Source organism: Parasteatoda tepidariorum, chromosome 12 (assembly GCF_982258835.1).
Source record: "Parasteatoda tepidariorum strain Cologne lab strain chromosome 12, Ptep-v5.0, whole genome shotgun sequence".
Lineage (NCBI taxonomy): Eukaryota > Metazoa > Arthropoda > Arachnida > Araneae > Theridiidae > Parasteatoda > Parasteatoda tepidariorum.
In genome coordinates this window covers 18,610,121-18,634,992 of record NC_141766.1, presented here as the reverse complement: position 1 = coordinate 18,634,992, position 24,872 = coordinate 18,610,121, and the positions used below count along the sequence as shown (strand labels likewise).

Here is a 24,872-nt window from a genome sequence, read left to right as displayed (position 1 = left end):
TGCCTCATACAGTTTTTAATAATTGCCCTTCATCTTTTCCTTGTTTTTTCCCGTAATCAAACAGGTCTGACGTGAAATATCCTCAGTGGTAGACGGATCATGAGTTAGTGTTTCCTTGCCGTCAGACTAACCGGTCGTGATTTTCATGGTTTTCCTCTCCATATAATGCAAATGCGGGTTAGTTCCATCAAAAAGTCCTCCACGAAGGGAAATTTCTCCCAATACTTGATCTAGGAGTACCCTTTTATCCTCTAGATTGGGTTCAAAATGACGAAGCTACAGAGTTGAACATTAGTATTCATAAACCTAAACAATGGGGTCGGCTGTTCAACGACTGTTATAACACAGTAAATAAAATTAAATAAAACGGGTTTTTGTATTGCTGATCCCGCCTTACTCACTAATGGTTCTTTAGATTTCGATAACGTTTTTGTTTTTACCTCACTTAAATAATAACTTGCAGTAGTGAATACTTTTTCCTTAACTTTTTTGTATTGATTCTAAAAAACTGTATTAAAGGTAATCGTTACGGTATATTCACACCGTAAGGATTTCACATCCGTTTACTTTTTTATGTTTTTGTTTTCGCTGCATTTTATAAAAATGATTCACGTTCAAATTTAAAAGAATTCACTTTGTATTTGAATCATTATCTAGGTTTTTTCTATTTCAAAATAAAAAAATTTCAATCTGTTTTTATTCGATTTTGAATAGGGAGGTAATATGACTACTACTACTCTATCAATTATATGTTTGAACGATTTAGTTACTTATGATGCCCCCTGTCTTCAAGCACTACTCGATGGGAATGTTGTAAAACTACTTCTAAATATTATTGAAGCTGAACATCCATACGTTCGTCGATCTCAGGTAAAGTTATTTCATTTTATAAAGTAAGTTAGGACTATAAATTTAAATATACGCTCATTATAAAACCTTAATACAGCGTCATATAATAAACGTGGTATTAAGCTTTATTTAGCTCTGTTGTTGTTGTTGTATACCATTTAGGCAGAGGGGTGAGATTGTTCTTGTTTTCCAGTGGCCAAGCATTCGACTTCTGCCACACCCATACGTCACACCCGTTTATAGAGCGGACCCATTCATACATCCATTCATTCATCCCCAGATCGTAATTTTGACCTGAATCAGAGAACGATTAATCTCCAATTCAGTACCCTCAGAGGTATTGATTTGTTATGGGAACATGGAGGACTTTGAGACTCGACAGATTTAATGTGCATCAGTCACCATTTACTACACGAAAGTCTTCGGCTGGCAGGGATCGAATTCACGACCTCTTGGACATAGGCGCAGTGCCCTACCAACTAAGCTATCCCGGCCCTTTATGTAGCGTAAATAAAGATAATTAAAATTTAAGTTTAATAAAAGCTACTGAAGCTAAAAGCGAACATGACTTCGTGTTTCATTTCTGCATTGTGATCTTAAAAAAAAACTGTCTTTTTTCCCGGTACTTTTTGGTGCTTTTTTCTTCTCCGTTTATCGGAAAGGTAACTAAGTTCTAAAGGAATTAATCGTGAAATTTTTTTTTTTTTAAATTTCTGTTCTCCTCTTGCTCAAAGTTTAGTTTGGTTTAAATCACCTGAACAAAATATCTCCTAAATTGTATCCTCATATTGTGATAACGTAACGTCTTACTGTATTCAAGCTGTTGAAACCGAATTTAATGTAATTTAATAATTATTCGATCAAAATGAGATTTTTTTTTTGTAAAAAAATAATTAAGATACAAAGTTATTATTCAACTTTAATATTTTATTTACTTTTAATTGAAAATACAGTTATATTATGTATCATAATATTTTTATTAATAGTTCATCTGTTAATAGTAGTTTCTCAGGGATGTGTGATTAGCAAAAAATAAAAAAAATGATAAAGTATTTCAATTTAATCTACAATATTTATAAAAATAACTAGTTGAATAAGTATTATTTGTATAGTATTATCACAATACAATAAATGTAATTAGTGAAATTTAGAGCAATTTTAAATCAGCTGAAGTGTCCAAATCAATTTGTTATATAGATTGGTTCATTTCTGTAAACTTTAAATTAATTCTTATACATCAATTAGTTTTTTTAAGAAGTATTAATTATGTTCAATTAGGTCCGGCTGTGGGCTGATCGTTAAGACACAGTTCCCTGTATGACACCGCAGTCAAGCACCACTTTCTGCTGTCAAAGGGCGGGTGGATGACCACTTGGATCAGTCTACCAAAGGACCGAGGGTGTGCGGTATTGGTTCTCGTTAAACTGTTCGACCATAAAGTGGTCGACTTCGAGCGCAGGTCGTCAGGCTACCGAAGCGAAGGTACCATCCACTCTGCGGAGGATAAAAATTGTGATGGTATGTCATCGGATCATCCTTAGGGATGTTTCCCAGACCGTCGCCAATAGCCCATTGTGAAGCTCTAGTGCGACGTAAATGAACTACAACAACAACTGTCCTATTTGGCAAAGGTTTACAAATCTAAATTTAGCACACAAGCCTGCAAATGTATGTTATTCCAATAAATCATCTTCATCACCTATCGGGTTCCTTTTTATCTGGCCTTTTTACACTGTTTTCCTTTGGAAATATCAAGACCCGAAGTTTAGCACTTTTTCTACCCCGAAATTAACATGCTCCCGGTTTTAGCCATCAACAGAAGCACATGATGCGTAGATAAGGACAACTAAAGGAGGTGTTAACAGATGTTAAATATATCATCAATCAATTAGAATCCACTGAGTAAAATCGATGGAGCAAATATTAAAATTTTTCTAGTTGAATTTTTCAAAATATTGACGTTGACAAAGAAAGCAGCCAACACTGTCTTTCGTTCATCCTCAACTATAATATGGAAGCTGTCTGCAGCTAGTTTCATATCCCAAGTCAAAATTTTTGATGATTTTCCATAGATGGACCAACATAATCTTGATTGTGATCATCAATAATTCCATCATGAACAATTATATTTTTGATAGTAACCAACATAAATAGCCATCAACCTAATGTAGGAATTCGGACTGATTTATAATTGTCCAACATACGAAGAACAAGTTGTTTTGAAGGTTTGTTCATGTTGAACAAGCGGAAATTGCCATCATAGTTTCTTCGAAATCAAATGTTGGAACTATAATGAACCACCTATAATGAACCACCAATGTAGGAATTCGGACTGATTTTTGATGGGTCAACATAAAAAAATACAAATTGTTTTGATGATATATTCCAGCTGAGCCAACAATAATCCTCATTAAACCATCATGGAAAAGTATAGTTGAAACCATCATGGACCATCACGGATGGTTAGTCCATAAGAATCAAACTTCTTTGGATGGTTTCATAGTATTAGAGTTTCATTTTCCATCATGGAATGATGTAAGTTTGTTGGCAGATAAAAAACCATGAAAGCATGATGAAAAATGTTGGATAATGGTGACCATCAAATGCTGTTGGATCATCAAGAATTGCATTAAACCAACATAAAACATCAAAATGTTTTGATAGGATCATCAAGAATTTTGACTTGAGATTATTTCCAATTAACGGCAGCTGTTCTCTAGACACCATTGCTTGGTACCAATTTTGATTTGGAATTTTTAAAATTATTTTTTTTAAAATTTATTATTCTTATTTATATTATTTGCTTTATTTATTAATTAATTTATTTATTATTATTTTTTTTTTTAGTTTGCTGCATTACGATGCTTGAGAAAACTTTGCGATTGTAGAATTCTCCAAAAAGACATAATAAATACAAGAGGTATTCAACTACTGTTTAAATGTCTGAATCACATCGATTGTGAATTGATGTTGGAATCCATTTACATGATTGCTGACGTATCCATCGTACCTGCTTCCTGGGAATCAGTTCGATTATGTGAAGGCATGCAAAAACTTGTAAGAAAAATCTAGTTTTCATAATTTTAAAGATTGAGATTAGTCAAGTCCGAAAATATAGTTATCAATCATTAGTCAAAAATTTGGATAAATGTATGCATGTGTGATGGATAAATAGTAAATTTGTGCGCCATTATCAAGTAAAATGCAAGTTAATTTCTAAATATTTTAGTAGATTTGTGTAAAATTTTCACAGGTTTATAATTTTTTTCACGGATATATTTGAACCCAGTGCCTATTAATTAGTAGCGTCAATTTTTGCCTGCGAGTGTTAATTTGTGCACCTCTGAATTATACAATAATTCAGATATAGTAAGATGAAAAAAAAAGATATTGCCCTGAATAACTTTTGTAATATTCATCGGATTTTAACTTACTTAGTGACAATCTTAATGATTTGAGGAGTTTATTTTAAAAATGCCAATTAAATGGTGCTAATTATTAATCAAGATACGAAATCAGGCAAATAGCACTTGGCACCAATTAATGGTGCTAATTATTAATGAGAATACGAAATCAGACACAAAAACTTAATTTCTCTAAATATACATAACTTTTTATGTGACAGATTTTGATTTTTGAGAACTAAAATGAGAGAGAAGTAGACTACAATCTGAAAAATATAGCCCCAATTGTTTCTTCAGGAATGCAGTTGAATGTTTGAACCCTTTGATATTTTTTTTTCACTTTTTACGTATTTCGTCATTTTTTGGAAAACTTCTTAAGCGAGGCAAAAAATCTTTGCACAAAATTATAAAAATCTTTCATCTAAAGATAATTTCATGTAAAAAAAAAAAACGTTTTTTACGTTCAATTATTTTTTGCCTTTTACCTTTAGCCGGCCAGGTGACCGAGCGGTTAGCGTGCCTGACTGCGAAGCCATAGGCTGCGGGTTCGAATCCCGCTCTGGGCATGGATGTGTCTCTCTCTCTTTGTGCTGTCCTCTGTTGTGTGTATGATGTGTGGATGTGGCCCACCCTATAAACGGGTTTGTGGCAGTGCGGCGTAGGCAATGTTGCTCGCCTCCGTGACTTTGGTTCACAGGTGCCCACTGGGTAACGCGAAATGAGCAACAATTCTGGAATAGTATAGGCAAAAAATTCAAATTCAGTGCCTGCCATTTGAAAAAAAAAATTTTTTTTGCCTTTAATGATTATTCATTATTTTTCGTTACTTTATTAATTAATCTTCCAAAAAGTTTTGAATTATAAAGCATATAAATTTTTAAATTATTTTAAATAATCACAGTAAAAGAGTGTTTCTTAAAATTCAGCAAAAAAGCGTCAAAATATCCTCGGAATAGTCAACAAAACCCCATGTACAGTGAGTAAAAACAAAAAATGGACCACCCCAATGATCGGATCTTTTCGTTCTAAGACTCACTCTTAATGTTTTGAGGGGATGAATTCAAATATGCTATTAAATTAGTGCAGGCGATATTTTAAGTTACGAAATCAGACACAAAAACGTACTTTCTCTGAATAAACATAATTTTTTTTTACGGATTTGATTTGGATTTTTGACCCCTTAAAATACAGTAGCTGCAATCTGGGAATATAGCCCTACTAGTTTGGTCAGACGGGCGATCCAAAGTTTAGACCCTTTAATGTTAGTTTTATTTGTTGCATATTTTGCCATTTATACAGAACTTTTTAAGTGACTTAAAATTTTTTGCATGCTATTATAAATTTCGTTTGTCCATAGATAAATCCATGCAAAAAATAACTTTTAGTATAATGGTATGGTATTATATGTAGTATAATTTTCGAATATTGGTCGAAAAAATTTTGAATTGTAGCTATACAATTTTTTACAGCATATAAAAGAATACAATTTTACATGGCAAAATACAAAATTTAAGCGAAAATAGTTGAGTAGTTCCTGCGAAATTGAATTTTAAAAATACGCCTTCTTTAAAGTAAATTTCTGTGTCTGATTTCGTAACTTAAAATATCATCTGCATTATTAATTAGTATATTTTAGGTTACCCCTCAAAGCATTAACATTGAGTACTTGAAAGTGAAGATCCGATTATTAAGGTAAAAGTTATTTAGGGTGGTCTATATATTTTATTTTTAGCACTTTACTCATTTTTAAGAATAGTGACCAGATCAAAATTGAAACAGGACTGAAAATCCTTCTTCATTTGTGATAAACAGAGCGACAAGGTAGGAAAGTGATGTTTACCTACTTTCTTTATTCGTGAAATAAATTCGTAACGAACACAAATGCAGTTATTTTTTTTCCATCTAATTTGACATTCTTTTCGAATATTTGATCGTTATAAGCTGATAAAATTTGAACTTTGTCACATTTGATGATGATGTGTCATATTTGAGACTATATAAACTTTACACATTTCATTTTGCTCAATAAGGAGTACTACAATTTTCAATTTCGACTATATTTGTTTCGGAGCTGTTTTGACAAATATTAGCTCAATTTCGTAGAAACCCTTTTCTACAGTAATGTCTTTTGAATGGCAATATACGAAATGTGAGAAAAATACGCCGCACAGTTTCTGAGTTGAAACATTTAAAAAAAGATTCGCATTTAAAAATTTTTATTTTTCATAAGCTATTCAGTTGATTTCATTCAAAAATTTTGCAATTAATCAAATTAATTTCTGTACCTTAATTTTTAATTTTTTTTACACCAGTTATTAAATAAAAAAGAGGAAATAGCAAAAAATTATTAAAAATTAGCTTTTTGCACAAAACATCATTAAATAAAATGAGGATTATAATTGCGTGCAAAAAGTTTTCGATTGACTTAAAAAGTTCCTGAGATATTGGGAAATGCGTAAAAATTTAAATTAACGTTGAAAAGCCAAAATTTTAACAGCATTTCTGATTATGGGGACCTAAAGAGCGTACAGTAGTTCTAATTCAGGTTTTTTTATATGGGTACCATATTCTTCCAAATTGCAGTTACCCACCATATTCTGATTAACAAAAATTTCTGAAAAATTTCTGAATTATTCTGATTAACAAATATTTTTCTTCGGATAAGGAACATTTATGTATCTGATTTCCCAACTTTTTAACTACTTAATACCACAATTAATTAACTCATTTAAAGTCAAACCTTTTAACCATTGAGATTGGATTTCAATACGTAAAACTCCGAAACAAGAGTTACACAATTTGATACTTTCTTTCGCTCATTGTTTATCTTTTAAAATTTTTTTAACTTAACTTATTGCTTTTTTTGTTTTCAGATTCATTTACTAAACACTTATGATTCGAAAATTACCTTGACAACCCAAACAAGCAAAAGTGAAATTTTCTCCTTAAAACTGACTATTTCCCAGTATTCAGCGAAATCTTTGTCTGTGCTTTGCGCTGATGAATGTAATAGAAAAATAGCTTGTTCATCAAATATTATGAATGCGTGCCAATTTTGGATAAGAAGCAAACATCAACAAGTTACAACTCCTATTCTTATATTGCTGCAACATTTGTCATTGTCAGTATGTAAATATTATGATTATTTTATAGTTTACATTATTTTTTTAATTTCAATGGGGCAATTCTCAATGAGAGGGAGCAAAACACACAAATAAATTTTAAGCTTCGGCAACAATTAATTTTAAATTTAATTCGCAAAAAACGTTTCAGATCAAATTTTTCATTTGTTCGCCTAAAACGGAATTATTGACATAAACAATATAAAAAGTTGCTATAAATACTTTTAGAACAGAATAATTCTGGATATTCATACTAAATGGCAATGTACCACCATAATATATATATATATACAAATATATCAGGGCTCGAAAAAACTCAGGAATTTTACCCGTCGCCGAGGACGGCTTGTCCAACAATATACCCGTCCTCCTTCGAAACTAACCCGTAGCTTCTAAAAAAATAAAAATATAATTTTCTCTTATTTATTACAAATATCTATGTAAATTGCACAATGACTTGGTAGTTACTAGGATTACATTATACAGTAATAAAAGAAATACTAGGCTACTAATAGTGACCTGATATTTCTTTTATGAAGTAATTTAAATGACAAAGGTCAAGTTATCTGGAATGTCAATTTATCCGAGGGTGGTGCGTTTTATAAATGAATCAAATATGACATTTTCCAGTTCCACAATCAAGTCAATAATTTACAGAGGTTTCTGCATAGAAATCTGAAAGGGATTTTCCATTTAAGAAGATGATCTTAATTGCGTTTAACGCTTCTTGTTTAAGACCAGTACGTAATGCGTTTTTTTGTAAGTTCATTGCTGAAAAGCTCCTTTCAACCGCTGCAGTACTCCCAGACAGAGAAAACATCAATTCCACCATACGCTGTATGTTGCTGTAATTCTAGATTAGAGGGTCATTTTAGAAGTGAGGCGCTAGACTCTTGTAAGATAACAAAAATGGAAAATGTATCACGAACATTAACGGAAAAATGGCCGTCCGCGCGGACGACGGATTCGAGAAATTCGTTGTCCGCTGAGGACTGGCGGACGGGCTGTTTTTCGAGCCCTGATATATATATATATATATATATATATATATATATATATATATATATATATATATATATATATATATATATACATCCTGGATAACTTTCGTTCTAATAATTGGATTTAATTTTCACGATATAAATGTCGATCTTAATGGTTCCAGGGGCTTCAAGTATACTAATTAATTAGTTCTATCTCTTAATTATGTTACGAAATAAGATACAAAAATGAGTTATTTATTCTCTGAATAAACATGTGATTTTTTTTACATATTTCGATTCCTGACCCTCAAAATAAGAGGAAGACAAAACTTCGAAAAAGTTGGATCAAAAATTGGGTTGCTAGGAAGCTATATATATTTGGCTTAACTCCCCTCGGAAAAAAAGGCCATGCACTCTCGTCATGGGAGGAGGAGCATTTTTTATGACCATAAACTAGCTGTGTGATCAATAAAAGCGAAATATTTAGGCTTTCACCATTGCTAAGCAACCAAGCTGAGAGAAGAGAATAAAAAGGAATTAAATAAAAACTAAAAACTGAAGCCATATGATTTATTGTTTTGTGCTAGCTCAAGTCAGAAAGACTTTTTTTTGTGTGGTTTTTTTCCGGTTCTTTTTGCTTAGGTTCTAGGTAACAGGCATTTTTTGTGTAGATTTCTGCCCAAAAAATAAATATTACTTTCGTTTTCGTCTACTTTGAAAATAAAATTTAAGTCGATTAATAAATTAAATATGATTTTCCAAGATTTTAGTATTTTAAAACACGAACTTTTTATAGGACAATATTTGTATTTTTTAAGTTGTTTCTTAACTTTCTTAGATATGAAGATTTCATACTAAAACTAAATTTCATACAAAATCAAATTATAATCAGAGTAATTTTGATTATAACTAATTATTGTAATTTAGAAATCATTTTTAATTGTAATTAATAATTATTATTTAGAAATTATTATTAATTATAATTCAGAAATTATTATTAATTATTATTTAGAAATTATTTTTAATTGTAATTAATAATTATAATTTAGAATTTTTTTTAATTATAATTAATAATTTTAATTATTAATCAGAGTTATAGAGCAAATCATGAAAAAGATCCCGTACAAATGTAGAGTAACTGGAAGAAACTATAATGCATATTCATGATATTTTTTTTTATCTATAAGTGAAGAAATGAGTGAATGCTACGTGACATTCTAAAAACATTGAAATATGTATGTTGAAGAATATTGCATGATTCATTTTTTAAAATATCGTTTAATTGTACCAAAAATGTGAGTCACGTGGCTAGATTAATTGCATGAATAATCTGATGGGAAACGGGGCCTTTCATTGTTTTCCTCATCATTCCTGCCATTCTTTAAAAAAAATAAAGAAATAAAATTTAATTTCTAATAATTTTAATGAGTTTAATTCTATCTAACTGTTTCAAGTAATTAAATGTTACCTACAGTGTTGAGTTTCACTTCTGGGATTAATGAACTCATTGACACGTTTCAATTGAGCATCAATGAAACGTTAACATTCTTGTCTCTTTACGGCGAAATATGAAGAAAAAAATTTATTTATCATTTCTAAAAATATGTATATTAAAACCATTTGCTGAACATACTAATTAAGGCTATGAAATAGTTGTTGCTGTTGTTGACTTATTCCTCTTGGTCAGCCGCAGGCTAGACCAAGTCAATGAGCTCGAAAGTCTTCACGAAATCAAATACAAGTAAGGGACCAGAGTAGAGGTCTTTCTTATCCAGGCCAAGACAGTGTAAAATGTAATCGGGAGAAGCAGAGTTACACCTCGCGCACGTTGAATAGGTCTTTAGCCCAAGCTCAAAAGAGAGACACCTGATGTGTCCACTTATGAGCCTACTTATAGTGGACTGTATGGCTCTATCAGCCCCTATGGTAAGTGCCCCACCAGGAGTCTGTCCATTATACCAAGAGTGGGCCGGAGGGATGTTCCATAGTTGTTGGCTAGTAGTGGTTCTGATCTTGGAGCAAATCTCAGGGAAGGACAAAGGTCGACTTGAAATTGTGCTATCAGAAGCTCCCTGCTTGGCCAAAAGATCAGCATTTTTATTACCAAAGAGACCTATGAGAAGAGCTCATGATAAGAGGAACAGGGGTACAGCTTCTGTAGATCAAGGATCTGGGAGCACCGTAAGACAGAAGTCTAAATGAAATAGTTTGTTACATAAAATATCTTAATATATCTTACTTTAACGTTAAGGAAATTCTCAAGTTAGAAGAGGAACAATTTGAGATGATGATTCTAAAAATAGCGCAGTTTTGGAATATTTTTACAATATTCTATTTTTAGTATTTGCTGTTTTAAAAAATAAGGCATATCGATCATTTCCCTGATATAACAACATTTTTTTGAACTGTGCTAAAGTTGAGAAATAATATTAACATCTTTTTAAGCAAATTTTTTCAACATTATTCTTTTTAAAAAGGCAACTTTCTTAAAGTTAGAGGGCGTGAATAACTTTGCACGTCAAAATGAAATTGTATGTCCATAATTTTTATTCATTTAAAAACCAAGGCAAACTGTTGTATTTTTTTCTGTGCACATAAACGCATTTATTTTTCACTACTCAAATTAATAAGAAATAATAAAATTATGTTATTGTTATTGAAATTGTGTCAATCATTGACATTTTTTTAATTATTGAAATTGTATCAATTATTGAAAGAATCAACTTAAAAATTAAAATAAATGCATAATCACATTCTATCAGAAACATGCTTTAATAAAATTCGACATTCGTTGAATATAATGTTTTATACAAATCTCTTTACTAAATTACGAATAAATTTGCAGATGATTTAAAAAGAAAAGTCGTATTTAATATTTTTTTTTAAAAAAAGAAAAAGATTAGTAATCGACTATTGGTGGAAAAAATATGAGAAGAATTTTACATTACGCTTGCGTCAGTCAAGTTCCTCGTAAGTTAGCCACATTTAAATATTAATCGTCCCCATTTAAATATTTCTTATTAAACTCCCCATTGAAATTCTCATTTTTTTAAAAATATTTAATTTTAAAATTTCTCGGCTTCTCTTAAATAAAATCAGTTGAAACTTTAGATTTTTCAATAGAAAGATTCGTGGATTAATATGGTGCCTTATAATTCAAAAATTTTTCATCCAAAATTAAATTAAATAATAAAAAATAATAAATAATTATTAAAAATTATTTTTTTCAGGAAATTACCTTTGGTTAAACTGGTTTAATGAGGGGGTGCAATTTTTTTTTGAATTGCTTAATTAGTTTTAAAAGTATAACTTAAAATATAAAATGTGAAATTGACATGAAGGGGACCAAGCTTTCATCTGCTTTCCTGACTAAACTATTAGTGCCACAATCTCCAAATTGCGGTGACTCCCTATATTTTGAAGGTTAAGAATCCAAATGAATAAAAGAAATTTATATGTTTATTCTGAAAAAGTGTGTTTTTGTGTCCAACTTCGTAATTTAATTGATAATTAGCATAATTCACCAGATCACTACCAGGAACCATAAAGATTGACACTTATAACGTAAAAATCCGATCATTAGAGCGAAAGTTATTTAGAGTATTATCTTTTTTTTCCTTTATTTTTTTTTTTTTTTTTTTGCGCATTGTACACGAACATAGATATATTGAGGAATGAAAGTTTTAGGTGTTTCCAATTAGGCGCTTCTTCTTCTCGCGGTTTTCTGTTTTTTACGTTATGATTCTTAAAATATAAACTTGTTGACTACAGAACTCTATTGATTGAATAAACAAAAAAAGTAATAACTTTGAATAAATAATATTAGACAAAATCTATAAGTATTTTAGACCAGTGCACAAATCGTAAGTTATTGGTGCATTTGGTTACTGCGTAATGACACGCATTGCTACACATTAAAAAAAAATAGTATCTTACTTTCCAGATTTTTTAGTAAAAATGTCAATATTGATTGTAAAAAAAGAATTCTAAATGGCAGTTATTATCAGATGTCTTTCAGGCAACAAGTGAATGACTCTCGAATGATATTAGATGTATTACATCATTTAAAGTCTACTAACAGGGAGCTAAAACAAGCTGCTGCAGATTTAATATTTATAGTAAGTAGTAGATTTAATTTTCTCTTTTTATCAGAATTTTTTAATGTATAGAGTATTTTTACCTTTCTTTATTTTCGTTTGAAATTATAACGTCTTTCGTGTAATTGACTCAAAATTTTGGAGAAAAATACTCTTGACCTGTACTGTTAGATAAAAATAAAAAAAGGAGATTTTTAGAATGTAGAAAACGCTAGAACATAGTTAAACACTTGAAAGGCTTGAGACCTACCAGACAACTTAGTACCCATCGATCTGAGGCAGAGTGATGGTTATGCTTTTCCCCAATTCGTAGTTCACCCTGAAGGTTAGATGGGGTCATAACCAGTGGTCGGAAAAACTACATTTTATTTGTAGTCAACTATAACTACTTTATCACAATTGTAGTTAGCTACAACTATTTTTCTTAATGTAGCGACTATAAACTACTTTCGAAATGTAGTCACTACTCCATTACTCTTAGAAGACAAACTTAACTGTAGAACTTAATTTTCACTAATACTCAAAATGATTTTGAATAAAACCCACAGTACCCATCGATCTGAGGCAGAGAGATGGTCATGCCTGTCCCCACTTCGTAGTTCCACCCTGAAGGTTAGATGGGGTCATAACCAGTGGTCGGAAAAACTACATTTTATTTGTAGTCAACTACAACTCTCTGTTGCACTGATGAAGGTTGCCCTTTGAGCATCCGAAACAGCTGTCTGCTTTTAATAATATTTTTGTGCTCTTTAACGTTGTCTACCTTAGTTCGTATTTTAGCACAAAGGTCGCCCACTTGTGTATTTACAACTACTTTATTACAATTGTAGTTAGCTACAACTACTTTTCTTAATGTAGCGACTATAAACTACTTTCGAAATGTAGTCACTACTCCATTACTCTTAGAAGACAAACTTAACTGTAGAACTTAATTTTCACTAATATTCGAAATGATTTTGAATGAAACCCACAGTACCCATCGATCTGAGGCAGAGAGATGGTCATGCCTGTCCCCACTTCGTAGTTCCACCCTGAAGGTTAGATGGGGTCATAACCAGTGGTCGGAAAAACTACATTTTATTTGTAGTCAACTACAACTACTTTATTACAATTGTAGTTAGCTACAACTACTTTTCTTAATGTAGCGACTATAAACTACTTTCGAAATGTAGTCACTACTCCATTACTCTTAGAAGACAAACTTAACTGTAGAACTTAATTTTCACTAATATTCGAAATGATTTTGAATGAAACCCACAGTACCCATCGATCTGAGGCAGAGAGATGGTCATGCCTGTGTCCACTTCGTAGTTCCACCCTGAAGGTTAGATGGGGTCATAACCAGTGGTCGGAAAAACTACATTTTATTTGTAGTCAACTACAACTACTTTATTACAATTGTAGTTAGCTACAACTACTTTTCTTAATGTAGCGACTATAAACTACTTTCGAAATGTAGTCACTACTCCATTACTCTTAGAAAACAAACTTAACTGTAGAACTTAATTTTCACTAATATTCGAAATGATTTTGAATGAAACCCACAGTACCCATCGATCTGAGGCAGAGAGATGGTCATGCCTGTGTCCACTTCGTAGTTCCACCCTGAAGGTTAGATGGGGTCATAACCAGTGGTCGGAAAAACTACATTTTATTTGTAGTCAACTGCAACTACTTTTTTTAATTTAGCGACTATAAACTATTTTCGAAATGTAGTCACCACTTCAGTCTAGACAAACTTAACTGTAGAACTTAATTTTCACTAATATTCAAAATGATTTTGAATAAAAAATTGGCTTGGTTTAATCTGAGGAGATATTAAGAATTTTTAATTCATGTTTAAATGAAATAGTTTTTTTTATTTTTTATTCTAAAGCACTTTTTACGAATTTGTTCAATTAACTTTCAAACTCCTTGCTTTTCTCGACAATGATTTAAGAGAAGCTGGAAAATTATCAAATATTTGTGATTTAAGTGATCAATGCGTTTTTACATTCTCCAAGAAAAAAAGTACAGTGAGAATAGCAAAAAGCGGATCACCCTGAATAACTTTTGATCTAATGTGATCGGATCTTCACGTTTTAGGATTCACTCTTAATGATTTGCGGGGGTGACGGCAAATATGCAATCCAGACTATATTTTAAGCAACGAAATCAGTCGTAAAACGTACTTAATAGTTCCTGTGAAATCGAATTTTAAAAAAGTCAGATATTTAAAATTCGATTTCTTAGGATCAATTTGATCGATTATTCCAAGCACCAGACGTAGATCTTATTAACGCTCGGCCACGGAGGCATTCTCATTGCTTTACGTTGACAGGCTCGCAAAGGATTTACACCAATCAGATACGAAATTTTTTTGCGTATGAACTTTGTTTCATTATTTTACTAACGTAAAAATAGAATCGAATGAAGATTCGAAATAATATTTGAGTTTGAACTTTGTTTCTTTCTTTTAACTAACGTTTAAAGTAGTTACCAGGAATCTCCACAAACTACTGTTTTTTTGTATCCCACTACTTTTTTTTTAAAAGTAGGGCACTACACTACAAGCTACACTACAAACGACTACAGTAGTTTCACTATACCGTGCTACTTCCGACTACTGGTCATAGCAATAGTTATAACACATTAATATGCCTAAAGGGGAACGTGTATTGCTATAATTTAGAGGTGCAGATCTCAGAATTTTATCCAATGTTCAAGTTAAACTGCTTACACGTTTTTTTTAGCTACCCTTCAAAATTATGCAAATTGATGGGAAACAACTTTGAATGGGAAACAAACCCTATAAGTAAAAAAAAAAAAGAATTCCACGTAAGAAATAGAAATAAAATACGTACTCAAAATAGTTGAACTAATTTAAGACAAAATTAAATGCATTGCATGAGTAAAGAAAATAACTTCTCAAACATAAAAAATTTCTAGTTAGAGAGTTTTAAAAGAATTTTTGTATTATAATATTCAGACGGCTTAAATACAGTTTAACAATTACTTCTACGTGAGTTCCTAACTATCATTTAATGTTCTTTTTTTTAATTGCTAGCAATTTGAACTCGATGATTTCAGACAAACAAAATTTTAGTACTATTTGTTAGTAGTTATATTCTGTAGTTTTGTGAAACAATCTAATTTTTTTATTCATAATATTTTTCTTCAACATAGTGTAAAAGTTTTCTACGCATTTTTTTACCTTTCTGTCAAAAGTTTTTGGTATGGTATTAATTTATTTTTCTTTCCACTTTAACTGCACTCTGAATTTTTAATAGTTTCAAATTCGAAATTTATTTTCTGTTTCGTTTAAAACGAAATTTCTAATAAAATTTTAAAATTTAATAGTAGTAGTACTAGAGTATAACTTGATAGACTAGCTAAGTGTAATAGTCTTTGATTTTTAACCAGTTATTGATTTCTTTTAAAGCAATAGTGGCTATTCAAATATATAATATTCTTTAATTTTATATGTAGTGTATTATTTTTTTAATTATTTGAATAGAATACACTCTTTTATTTGATTATCAAATATTCCATCAAAATTTGGTTACGGTGCTGATTTAGAGAGGATCTGGTCGATGCGAATTTCGCACCCGTCTCGTACCGACCACAGTGCTAACGTAAAAGTAGTCGACAAATCGTGAGTGGAGTCCCCTTGCCGTCAGGGCTAACAGTGGAAGGCTTCGTGGTTTTCCTCTCCATGTAACGCAAATGCGGGATAGTCCCATTAAAAGTGCTCCATGGAGGCAAATTTCTCCCAGTACATGATCTAGGAGTGTCCTTATCTTCTAGTTTGGGTGTAAAATTTCAAGGCAACGGAGTTGAATATTAGTAGTAGTATAGGGGAAGAGCGGGCAAAACGGGACACCCGGGCAAGACGGGACATCGCTTTTTCTTTTATGCGTATCACGATAGCGAAATCTAAAGTACGTTTTTGATAAGAAAATATCGTTGTTCTCTATACGCACAAGTTTTTTTGCCAGTACACAAGGTGTTACCGAAATGCAAGCATTGTTTTGTTTTTCTTATAACGTGTTAAAATACTTTTCCAGGTTTGTATGCTGTTATTATTTGTTTAATACATTGCAATAAATTTTTCAAATTTGTGGCACTGAAGTGTTATTATTGTACAAGCATAATGAGTAGTGAAAATTAAAATTTAGTTGTTTAAACAAATTTGCAGATAATTTTTTTAAAAAATGTACTATCCGGGCAAGATGGGACAGCCAAAGTAGAATAAAAGTGTGATATAAAAATTAAACTCTCGGGATTTGGCAAAAAGCATAAAAAATAAGGTAATATTAGTAAAAAAAAAATATGAACTAGCACATATAACTTAACAAATTATTTAAAAAAAATTCTGAAAATAATTTATAATTAATTAAATGACAGACTACATTCAGATTGCTTAGAATGGGCTCATGAAGCGTGCAGTGCTTATTCCGGTTTTGGCTGCTTCTTATGCAGTAAATGTGATGCTTAGGAACGATTATTCTTTTACTCTGACATTAATTTCTGTGATTTTTGAAATATAATTATGTGTCCCATCTTGCCCAAGTAGCCCACGCAAGATGGGACAATGTTCTCTTTTTGTTTATGTTAAGTTATTATTATTGAACTTCATTATTTATTTTTTTTCTGTATGAGATATGTAAGAGAAATGTTCCCACTATATGTTTACAATATAAAATATATGAAATTGCTCTAGTTTACTATTTTTTGAACCAAGTTTCTTTAAGAGGTTCATCTTGTCCGCTCTTCCACTATTCAAATTTGAGTCGACTGTTCAACTACCATTATAAAAGATAAAATAATACATCTTTCAAACGTAATTAATGATATCAAATTTTCATGGTAATGAATTCGAGGTTTATGCGCTTATTTATAATTTTCAGCCAACGAAAATGATGTAGAATGAAGTTTGTAACTTCAAAACTACTGATTCGTTTCCCTTATCAGATTTTAAAAATGATTGGTTTCTATTGGCATAGTAATCTTATCAAGGAATTTTTAAATGACGAATTAGGAATCATCCACTAAATTGTTTTGCATAAAAAGATTATTTTTCTTGAAACTGAAACTCTACTTTTAAGTTATTTTACTAAGTAATTTCTTCTGATTATCGAGGGAACCATATTAGGCTCCATTGTGCGCATTTTAATTTGTCTATAATTATTTTACTTGGTATGGTAATATATTATGTTGTATATCTGACAGAGTTTCGAAATGATTAAGGAGAAAAATGAGGCATTATATGTATACATTTTATGAGCAAATATTTTCTAATTTTAGCGCTTTTATGATAAACTCACTAACAAAAAAAATTTATTTTAAGTAAAGAATTATTTTATTTACGTTACAACATTGTAAAATGAGAAAAAAAAACTTTTTTTCACAGATATAAGTTTTGAAAATTGACCACGCTCGGGGAGGGGGCGGCCCGAACTCACCGCCCTCGGTTTTTGTTGCTTCATAACACTCGACCTTACTGGTTCACTTGTATGTTAAACTCATAAACTTATAATAAGGTTTCTAAATAATATCTGCTGCTTGTTGAGTGAATCCTATTATGTCCCATTGTGCGTCCCTTATAATTTGTCTATAATAATTTCGCTTTTTAATATATATATATGGGTCATTCTCACAAAAACAGTCATTTTCATGTCCCCAGTATATTTTATGTTTGTTTTACAGCTTACGAAAAAAAAAAATTCAGGGCAAGTGTCCCTCAGAATGCAAGCTAACAAAAGAATAAAAATTAAATTATCAATTTTTATTTTTTATTTATTTTAGGTAATTAAAATATACCAATATGTCATTCCCTCACTTGTCCCCACTGCTGATTTAAAAAAAGAAAAAAATTGTTTCTGAAATAAATTTTTTTTTTTTTACAAATTCGTGTTTCTTATTTCAGAATACTGAAACATAGAATTCAGAAAATCAATTTTAAATTTAATTTCTGATAAAGATATTAACACAGCACTATTTTAAACTTTGTCCCCAGTGTTTCGCGTCATTCCCTCACAACAATGTTCTTATCACCTGCAATCTTCTTAGAATGAAAATATTTTAATAAAAACTTCAGAAGTTAACAACTGGCATCATAGAACAAAATTGCAGTATGTTTCCATCCTCAACTTAAAGAAGCTTTGCTGTGGAATAAATTTGAATGAATCAAGCCAGGTAAAATTTTTTACATTTGTCATTCCCTCATGTCATTTTTTAGAGTAAAATAAAATACAACTTCATCGAGAAAGTGGATAATTATATGTTGCTTTCTTGTATGAATATAATTGTATGTGATTGACTTCAGAAATTAATTAGTCCTAACTGTTATTTTTAAATTTTATTGAATTCGTCATTCCCTCATTAGTGTATAAAGAGAGGGAATGACGCTGAAGTGAGGGAATGATTCAAGATGAGTATATTATTAAATTTGTTTTTGTTCAATCGTGCCAGCCAATTTTATTTCCCAAACCTGTAAAAACTATTAAATATATAAGACTAAATTATAATAAATATTAGATATACTTAGTATGTTATCATTTTCAAACTTTAGGTAGATGTAACTTAGATAAAAACATGTATTAAAATAAAATATCATTCCCTCACTATTAGTGTCATTCCCTCACTTTTTAAATAGTGAAAATAATTAATTTACTTATTATTTAATTTTAAAAATAAATTAAAAAATTTATAAATTAATTTATTAAATTATTTAATTTATTTATTAAATTAATTAATTAATTTTTAATTATTATAAATTAATTAATTAAAAATTAAGTATTTAAAAAATTAATTAATTTAAATATTAAGTACAATTTATAGGATATATACTTTCTTTATAATGCCATTACATATTTCTATTAATATAAAAAGTTTCAGAGCTTTTTATTCACTTTACTTTTTTGGGATTTTATGAACTGAAAAATGACAGTTTTCGTGAGAATGACCCATATATATATATATCTTAAAAGCACACACAACCAAAATTTTGTAATTTTTGCTCTTTTATTATAAACGCATTTGCAAGAAATATAATAATAAGTAAAGGATGTTTTATTAACGTTACAATATTATAGAACAAATTAATAAAAATTATTTTTTTTAAATATAATTCTTTAAAAGTGAATACGTCTGGCGTTTGAACCACTGATCCTAGGGATTATCAATAAGTTGCTTCATACCACTTAACTCTACCGGTTCATCGGGCTGGACAGCAAGGGTGCAATGACTCAGTTAAAATTACAATTTAGCTCCTGTAACCAATAAGCTTCTTGACTCTGGCTCTAATGTAATATGTAAACAACATTTAAAAAAAATTTCTACCGTGAAAATCGTAACTTTTTTATACATAAAATAATACAATAAAATAATACAATCATGCAATTTTTTTCCCTTAAAAGAAACTAATGTAATTTTGATCGTATCGAGTACTTAAATCGAACGTCAAAGTGTTAAATATATTAAAAAAATGACTTGACCTTGATAAACCTCTAATTTTTTTATTTATTAAAAAGAAATGATATTTTTGTATTTATTTTTTTTAAGTGTGCAGACGACCAAGATACTTTTAAATGCTTCTATAAAACAGAATTTATGACCGAACTTTTTCAACTCATTTCAAACGTAGAATTTCACGAGAATGAAGCTTTTATGACATCTATAACTGGAATCATTTGGAAGTGTTCAAAAGCACCAATCTGCATACGTCAATTTGAAGTTCTAGGTGTAATACCAGTATTCAATCAAATATTGTTAAATCAGCCAGTACAGGTGAGTATAAAAATATTTGGCTAATCTGTTACTAAAATTATCCTACAATAAGTGAAGTAGTTACTGTAAACCCTTATAATTTGTGTGGAGATAATATTTATTTATAGACAATATTAACCTTCATCTATGTAAAGGTACTCGTCCTTATATTTTTGTAGTGGTAGATACACTACACTTTGAATACTGGAAAAAAAGAACCAGAAAAAAGGCGCACCGGATAAAAAGTACTGGAAAGAAACCACCTAATTAATTCCAATTCCATTCAGTTAAATATGAATATTACGGCAAATTTTCATGTCACCATTAAAAACCTAATAATTAAGATGCGAAAATTGCATGTATGACGAGTTAAAAAAATATTCCGCTATTACGACAAATTTGCTTTAGGGAAATACATTTTTCTGCTAATTTATACAAAATATTATACGAAAAAGGTAAAACAGATATTAGACATCAGAATAATAACATTAGATTAAGACAATTAGAATAAGATATTAGAATTGGATAATAGAAGACATTATTTTTTCTGTTATTAATACAGAAAAACGAAAAACAAATATCGTTTCTTCTAACTATTTAAAGTCATTTTCTTATAAAGCAAGATGTGTGCGAAGTTTATGTTTTGTTAATTTTTAGGTATAGTTATTAATTACTAAACTTAGGAATTATAATATATATGTTAACAGTCATATCCAAATCAAATTAATATGCAAAATATTAACTTTATGTGCCAAATTACTTGTCGCACTGTAGTTCCTTAATAATTATATGTTTTGCGCTAGTTTATATGCGATACTTTTATATTTAAACATACATGTAATAGGTTTTCATTCGGGATATTTTTTATATACTTTCTATTTGCATTTATTTTTAATGTGTTGCATTACAAATGTTAACCAATTGATACACGAACATAAACAACTGCAAACTGGTTTCAATCGCCTTGTCGCGTGCGTCAGTTGCGAACGTGTTTCTGTGACTTTATGCGCTGCGTTTATTTATTTAGCAATTTTATACTACGCTGTTCTTTGTTTATTTAGTGTACAGTGTTGAGATAATCAATTGGAACATTTTCATTATGGGTAAAAAAGGTGATATTTCACCATGTAAAAAAGCTGAAGTAAAAACCCTCGTGAATGCTAAAATATTTTCAAACCCCAAAATATCACGAAAATTGATAGTTTCTGAAGCTAGCGTACGACTCATAAAAAAGAAAATTAAGTCAGGATACGAAAGAAAAGATGTGGCAGAATCTTACAGTGCGTTTAATAGTTTGGACAGGGTCTGCAGTAAAAAAGCAAACATCACCTCTACCGGGAAACTACTGACATATGATCAAACAAAGAAACTATCCTTCTTTATTGTTGTTGTTGTATGCCTGTTAAGGCAGAGGGGTGCGATTGTTCTTGTTTTCCAGTGGCACCATCTATGACCAAGAATTCAACTTCTGTCACACAAATACGTCACACCCGTTTATAGGGTGGTCGCATTCATTCATCCCCAGATCGTAATTTTGACCTGAATCAGAGAACGATCAATCTCCAATCCAGTGCTCTCAGAGGTATTGATTTGTTATGGGAACATAGAGGACTTTGCGACCCGACAGATTTAACGTGCATCAGTCACCATTTACTACACCGGGAGTCTTCGGCCTGTGGGGTTTGAACCAACGAACTCTCGAACATGGGCCAGCGTAACACATGGGCCCATCCTTCTTTATTAGGCAATATTTTTGAAATTAACAAACATGATCACATTCATAACTCCAAAAAAAATTGTACAAACAAAATATCAGGTTTACAGAGACGATGACAGTTTCTAACACATTCAACGGTCGGACTGAGTGGTCATCGGCAGGCATCCAACTCCTCTCCAAAGTCCTAACGTCAATAAATTCTGTAAAAAATTCTAATTTAATAATAGAAATTCTGTATAACATTCTGTTCGTTTGAAATTAACCAGTGAATGCATGCATAGTTACTAACGAACACTTAGGAGCATGGGAAGAGATCCAAAATTTAGCGAGTTATCGATAGATAATATAGCCAAAAATAAAGCCAATCCGGGGTTTTTAATATTAAATTTTAAATAATCTGGATACAAACTACCAAAAAAACTATCTGTAATCGAATTTTTGTGGTTAGAGAAATAAACTAGCTTAAAGAAAAACCAAGTTAAAAATTGATTTTGATATTTCATTAGTCGCGACACTCAATTAATTAAGCTTTACACTTGTATTGAATTGAAAAGTAACATCGATTGTAAAGAAAAGAATAAAAGTATTTATATTCGCTTTAAAAACATGATAAAAATTAAATGATTGATTCAATTTAATTATAACAGGATTAAGAAGGATTTAAAAAAATTTATGAAATTAAAGAAAGTTTGAATGCTCGGAAATATATATTACCCATAATGGCATCACATTACAATAAGTGTAATTATTGAAATTTAGAACAATGTTAGAACTGCTAAAGAGTCAAATTATTTAGTTAAATGGAATAAAGCGGGGAAAGTTTCTCTCAATAAACTATAAATAATTAATTATAATAATTATTTAATAATAATAATATATTATAATTATTTATGTATATTATTATTATAATAAAAAAAAAATTTAAAATACATAATTTTATTCAAATAAATATTTAATTACATTGAATTTTGGCTCAACAGCCCGATTGACTTGGTAGTTAAATTCATATAATTACCAACGATTTTCATATAATTACCAACGATACAATTGTTCTCAATGTTTTTACCGGTTTTATTTCTGATGTTTTTTTTTCTTCCCACCGTCGTATAACTTTGCCCGGTTTTGAAAAATTAATGTTTGGTTTCTTAGCAATATAATGAGCCAGTTAATTAGACACTTGTCTCATGTTTCATATTTTGCAACAAATGGCGAAGTGTTTGAAAATTTTATAGATTGAAAATAAATACACTTAGAATATTATATGCTATTGATATTTTACGTCAATATTATTCATATTTGTTACGTTTATAATTAAGAAAAATGCTTACTTATTTTTATCCTACAGGTTAAATCTCATATTGTTGGAGCAATAGGAATGTGTTTGGCGAACTTCACGCTGAGAGAAATGGTTAAAAGAATAGGAGTTGTAGAAATTATGGTGAATTTACTTGAAACAACCTATATTCCTCTAATAATTAACCTAAACGATGCACTAGCTAAAGGCTCGGAAGATATAGAAATCTTAACGTAAGTAATTCGAGTTTTTGAACAGTAATTAAGGGAGAGTATTGTTGTATTTTGAAATATTTTTCTCACTTCAATTTTTAATTTTGGTCACAGTTATGAGACCGAGTTAAAATTAGTTTATATTATTAATGGTCAGAGTTAAAATTTTAAGACAACTCGTTTAACATTTTTCTCTAAAATATATTTATCCAAATCAAATAATTTGAAGCCAAATCTAATAATCTAATAATGAACCTAACAAATCTATTAATAATAATAAACAACCAAATCTAATAATGAACCTAACAAATCTAATAATAATAATAAACAACCAAATCTAATAATTAACCTAAATGATGCACTAGCTAAAGACTCGGAAGATACAGACATCTTAACGTAAGTAATTCGAGTTTTTGAGTAATTAAGGGATAGTAATTAAGGATAGTATTTTCAGTAATTAAGGGAGAGTATTGTTGTATTTTGAAATATTTTTCTCACTTCAATTTTTAACTTTGGTCAAAGTAATGTGACAGAGTCAAAATTAGTATTAATAATGGTCAGGTTTAAAATTTTAGGACAACACGTTTAACATTTTTGTCTAAAATATATTTATCCAAATCAAATAATTTGAAGCCAAATCTAATAATCTAATAATGAACCTAACAAATCTATTAATAATAATAAACAACCAAATCTAATAATGAACCTAACAAATCTAATAATAATAATAAACAACCAAATCTAATAATTAACCTAAATGATGCACTAGCTAAAGACTCGGAAGATACAGACATCTTAACGTAAGTAATTCGAGTTTTTGAGTAATTAAGGGATAGTAATTAAGGATAGTATTTTCAGTAATTAAGGGAGAGTATTGTTGTATTTTGAAATATTTTTCTCACTTCAATTTTTAACTTTGGTCAAAGTAATGTGACAGAGTCAAAATTAGTATTAATAATGGTCAGGTTTGAAATTTTAGGACAACACGTTTAACGTTTTTGTCTAAAATATATTTATCCAAATCAAATAATTTGAAGATATATATTAAGGGTGGTCTTCACGAAATATCCCGTATACACTACCAGTCTTCTCCAAATACCTAGTTTTTCGCTTTTTCAATGGTAGGAATTTTAAATCCAAGCAAGAAACTCATTTTCTTAACTAAGCAATCGAAGAAGTTGCTGTAAAACACAAATAAAAAGTGCATTTCTTTTCGTAATCTTTGGTCAGAACCCCATTTTTTGAACACCATTGTTTTGATGCAGGGCACAATATACTAAAATGACTTTACTGCTTAATTTTCTATATTTTAGGACTTTTCCTACTTTTTGAATTGCGCATTTGAGGCATTGTGAGAGCATTTCATAAATGACTTTGAATATTAAAATTTATAAACTACAATTCTATGATTATATTTTACACTTAGTTCTCTTACACTCATATCA

At 30.1% G+C, this 24,872-nt stretch overlaps 1 protein-coding gene across 1 annotated transcript in view; it reads left to right on the top strand.

The window, feature by feature from the left end:
- Window positions 1–718: 718 nt before the first annotated feature.
- Window positions 719–24,872, top strand: part of LOC107446027 (armadillo repeat-containing protein gudu-like) — a 29,461-nt gene continuing 5,307 nt past the window's right edge. The window contains exons 1-6 of the mRNA XM_016060561.4: window positions 719–870; window positions 3,697–3,906; window positions 7,127–7,378; window positions 12,366–12,476; window positions 20,001–20,225; window positions 23,267–23,448. Of these exons, the coding sequence (XP_015916047.3) occupies window positions 724–870; window positions 3,697–3,906; window positions 7,127–7,378; window positions 12,366–12,476; window positions 20,001–20,225; window positions 23,267–23,448 (1,127 nt within the window). The 5' untranslated portion in view covers window positions 719–723. The remainder of the gene's footprint in view (window positions 871–3,696; window positions 3,907–7,126; window positions 7,379–12,365; window positions 12,477–20,000; window positions 20,226–23,266; window positions 23,449–24,872) is intronic.